Genomic DNA, 4,141 nt, shown 5'->3' with positions numbered 1-4,141 from the left:
TTATTAAACTTTAAATTAAATATAAAAAAAGATCCATACACCCATCACCATAAATAAAGGGAACTTTAAATATCTTTAAAATAATATTATGTGTATGTATTAAAAATAGGTGGATGTCCTTAAACAAGAGAACAAAGAATGACATAAAAGCAAAAGACAAAGTATTTATATTCACAAAATTAATAGTATTATCCCCTCCAAGAGTTGCTTAAAAAGCCACAAAAGGCTCTTACATTAACACTTGTACCAACTCCCAATAAATGTCCAAATCCCATGAAGCCTAATTTGAGCCAAGTTTTAAGTTTTTAATGTCCCCATCCACAATCCACCTTCTAACATCCACTGACATACATTACATGTATTTCAATTCTCACCACAAAACTTGTATAATCTCCAAAAATGGCTGCTTTAAGCACCCTTGAACTCATGCTTCATGACCTTCAAAGCAAAGAAAGTCTTGACCACTATGGTGATCATGGAAAAATACCGATGTTGCCCCAACGTCCTGTTTCCAAGGCTCGGATACCGACCAATCGAGCTAGAAGGGCAGTTTTGTCATTTCACATGCATGAGTTTGGTGGCAAGACGAAGAAAGAGTTTGTAGATAGCCGAAGCAAGAGAGATGGTTTTGAATTCATTGAAGGTGGTGTTACTTTTAGTAAGGTGAAATACAATAAATCTTTTGTTCTAGGATAACCATGTCATGCAATATATTACGATTATTTATCGATCAATATGTAATAGTTTGTAACTATGTAACTTTTTTTTATATAGTAAACTTGTTGACGAAATGATTGATTGAATTTGATTAACAAATCTTATTATCTGAAAACATTTTGAATATTTGGTTTACAATATGTTTTTTTTCTTTCAAAATATATGTATTACAATGTTACCATGAGTCCATGATGTATGTATTGTATGTGCAGAATCTAATGAAAAACGGTGGAGAGGAAAAAGATGAGAAGGGCATAATCGGAATCCAAAAAAGTTTCCGTGGGTACCAAGCACGCTCTCATTATCACATGCTTAAGGATGCGATTATTACACTTCAATCATGTAATTCATTCTTAATAATTCCTATAACTTTCTTTTTTGATCATTATTTATTACAATACAATTTTGTTAACTATACCATAAAAAAGGGAGATGTATTGAATGCTTGTTTAACGAAACACTTTAACAAATTATGAAAAGAGTTAAATGTGATTTTAGTCCTTGTGATTGGGGCCACTTTGTTATTTTAGTCTAAAGGTTTATTTTTGCTTGTGGATCTAAAAAGGTTTCACCGTTGCTATTTTAGTCTACTGGGTTACTTTCATCCATTTTTTCTGTTAACGAGAAGGGCAATTCAGTCATTTTATATGGTCGAATTGCCCTTTTAGTTAACAGAATTACATATAAAATGACTGAATTGTCCTTCTCGTTAACAGAAAAAAAGGATGAAACTAACCCAGTGGACTAAAATGGCAACGGTGAAACCTTTTTGGACTCACATGCGAAAAATGAAACATTTAGACTAAATTGGCAAAATGACTCAAAACACATGGACTAAAATGACATTTAACTCTTATGAAAATCACATAGCTAGGATGAAAGGGGGACGTGTTTAGGAAGATTATTTATAATATGAGTATCATGTATGATTGTAAAACAATGCTTCATACCTGGCCTAGTACTTTCGGGTATTGGATATATCTGTTAGTTTGATCAAAACTATTTGTTAGGAATTCTAAATACGGTTTTTACTTTTTTTATTTTCAAATAAATTTATTACCCATTGAAATTATAAATATAAAACTAAAATTTAGTGAATTAGTATATTATTTTATTACCAAGGACAAAGAGAATTAAAAAAAAAAAAAAAAGAAAAGGTTCACGAGTATGGTTTGGATAAATTGGTATGTATGTTACGGGTAATCGGGGGAGGTATCACCTAATACTGTATACTCACTGAAATATTGAAAACTAATATCATACCCGAAAAGTCATTCCATTATCCACTCCGAATGTTTTGGGTTTGCGCGTTGGGTTCGAGTTCGTTTCATTTGCCATCCCTACATATAAAATACTAATCTTTATATTTAATTTTAAAAAAGTCTAATATATTGCATATAATCTGTCCGTGTAGTTATTCGTGGTGAAAAGGCAAGAAAAGAGTTTCAAAATTCGACCAAAAGGTGCATACAAACACACATTGATCAGGAGTTCGTTTGGAAACCATTGAGGAATCAGGAGACAACGATCATTTATTTGCAATCAGGTGAGACCATTATACCCTTAAGCGCCAATATTGGCGTTTTGGATCAAACGCAACAAGCTATTAAACTTTGTTCAATGTTAGTGGTTCGAGCTTGGTTAAGTCGAAGACACCTTGGCTCTACAGGAACCGCGGCCAATAAAATTACAAAAGAAGCCGAAGAATTACACGAAGAGAACATACAAAAATTGGTACTTGTTTTTACATTGCGCATATTAAAATCTATAAGGCTTGAAGGACAAACTTAACTCAATGGTTTATCATTGTTTAGGAGCATGTCAAGGTGTCACAATCCTACATTCGCAACCTTGAACAACAAGTTGTAAAGACCGAGGCTGCCTTGCGACACAAGGAACGGGAAAACTCTAACTTGGAGCTCCAAATCCAACAAATCGATAGGAAATGGGAGTTGCACAACGCTAAAATGAATTCAAAGGAGAAAATATGGCAAGATGAGTTCACTTCTATTCAAGTACGTTCATGTCATTGCATTTTTATCCTACATCTTTATCTTTATTTAAAGCTTTGTCCTTAAAACCCGTCAGCAATTACTAACAAATCAACAACGAATACTTATAGATTTTAGTTATTATTTCTTTTGGATTTTGTTGGATCAATCGAGCAGTCTGGCGGATATTTATAGATTCTTTTATTTTGGATTATGTTGAATCGATCGTTTATCAGTCTGGCGGATACTTGTAGATTCTTTGATTTTTTTTGGTTTTATTGTATCTGTCGGTAATTACCAACTGTTTTCTAACGAGTACTTATATATTTTATTTTCCTTTTGAATTTTGTGGGATCCATCGGTAGTCTCCAACAGGTTTATAGCCCTCAATGACATATTTCGTAAACTCAATTTCCTAATAGTGTTTAACAAAAGACGTTTTTGCTCTAGGTAAACTTGGAATCAACTCGAGAAACAAAGTCGAATGAGATCATTCATTTTCCTCAAAAACCTACTCGACACCAAGACCATTACATGAAAACGAATCTTACGATTAGACATATACTTGAGCTCCAAGAAAATAATTCCGATTTTCAAGTGGACAATACTTTGGAGTCAAGAAAAGGCCGAAAACAGGAGCTTAGAAAGTTGAAGGGTCGGTTTAGGGCATGGATAAAAGAGTTTAAAGCTCGGTTACACGACGTAAAGAAAACACTTGATAGATTTGAGGATGGTCAAACCGAAAGAGTCCATAAAACTTGCTTTCATAGATGATCAAACGGCATATATGATGGAAGAAGATAATTAATCATGCACATATACGTATATATAGACATACACACAAATGTAATTCAGAAAGGGTTCTCTACATGCATCGATCGTGTATATTACTTTGAAACTTTTTAAGACTTTTTGACCTTGTCATATTCCAAGATTTTTTGGATGATGTGATAGTTTTAATATAAATTGGATGTCATTTCCAATACATCAAAGTGGTTATTATTACATTCTTAGACCATGTGTAGTGGTATAATACTATAATGCCCCCACCATGAGGCGTTTTGCGCCATGTGGCGTCCTAATCAGCAAGGGGGCATTATAGCAAAAGTGGTGTAGTGGTATAATGCCCCATAATGCCCCATTCAATCATTTTACAATCATTTCACATTTATTTTTTTTTTAATTTAAAACATAAAATAACCTTTATTAATTTAAAAATAAAATTACATTACTTGAAAAAAAAATAAAAAAAAAACTTAAAAAAAAACCGAAAGTAAAAAAAAAGCAGAAAATAAAAAAAAACCGAAAAAAAACTGAAAAAAATAAAAAAAAACATAAAAAAATAATATGATCTAGAGTCCATATTTTTCTTTAATTTTTTGGCGACGCATTTGCGCAAGGATCAACGCATTGCCTTGTAGGTGGTCGATAGG

General features: G+C 32.7%; 1 protein-coding gene across 1 annotated transcript; it reads left to right on the top strand.

Annotated features, from left to right (window-relative positions):
• Positions 1-230: 230 nt before the first annotated feature.
• LOC110872458 (myosin-4) lies at positions 231-3,693 on the top strand. The gene is made up of 6 exons (XM_022121258.2): positions 231-663; positions 930-1,059; positions 2,132-2,263; positions 2,345-2,451; positions 2,532-2,732; positions 3,159-3,693. The coding sequence occupies exons 1-6, from the start codon at positions 400-402 to the stop codon at positions 3,480-3,482; spliced, it is 1,158 nt and encodes a 385-aa protein (XP_021976950.1). The 5' UTR covers positions 231-399; the 3' UTR covers positions 3,483-3,693.
• Positions 3,694-4,141: the final 448 nt, after the last annotated feature.

This window comes from Helianthus annuus, chromosome 1 (assembly GCF_002127325.2).
Source record: "Helianthus annuus cultivar XRQ/B chromosome 1, HanXRQr2.0-SUNRISE, whole genome shotgun sequence".
Classification (NCBI taxonomy): Eukaryota; Viridiplantae; Streptophyta; class Magnoliopsida; order Asterales; family Asteraceae; genus Helianthus; species Helianthus annuus.
Note: the sequence above shows the minus strand (reverse complement) of the source record. Positions and strands in the feature narration are given on the sequence as shown.

What these genes read in the sequence shown, in the direction of transcription:
- LOC110872458 (XM_022121258.2), top strand. Translation starts at nt 400, where the DNA reads ATGGCTGCTTTAAGCACCCTTGAACTCATGCTTCATGACCTTCAAAGC. An exon ending in GTGGTGTTACTTTTAGTAAG is followed by an intron (nt 664 to 929) that starts GTGAAATACAAT and finishes TTGTATGTGCAG; the next exon opens with AATCTAATGAAAAACGGTGG. An exon ending in GATTATTACACTTCAATCAT is followed by an intron (nt 1,060 to 2,131) that starts GTAATTCATTCT and finishes CTGTCCGTGTAG; the next exon opens with TTATTCGTGGTGAAAAGGCA.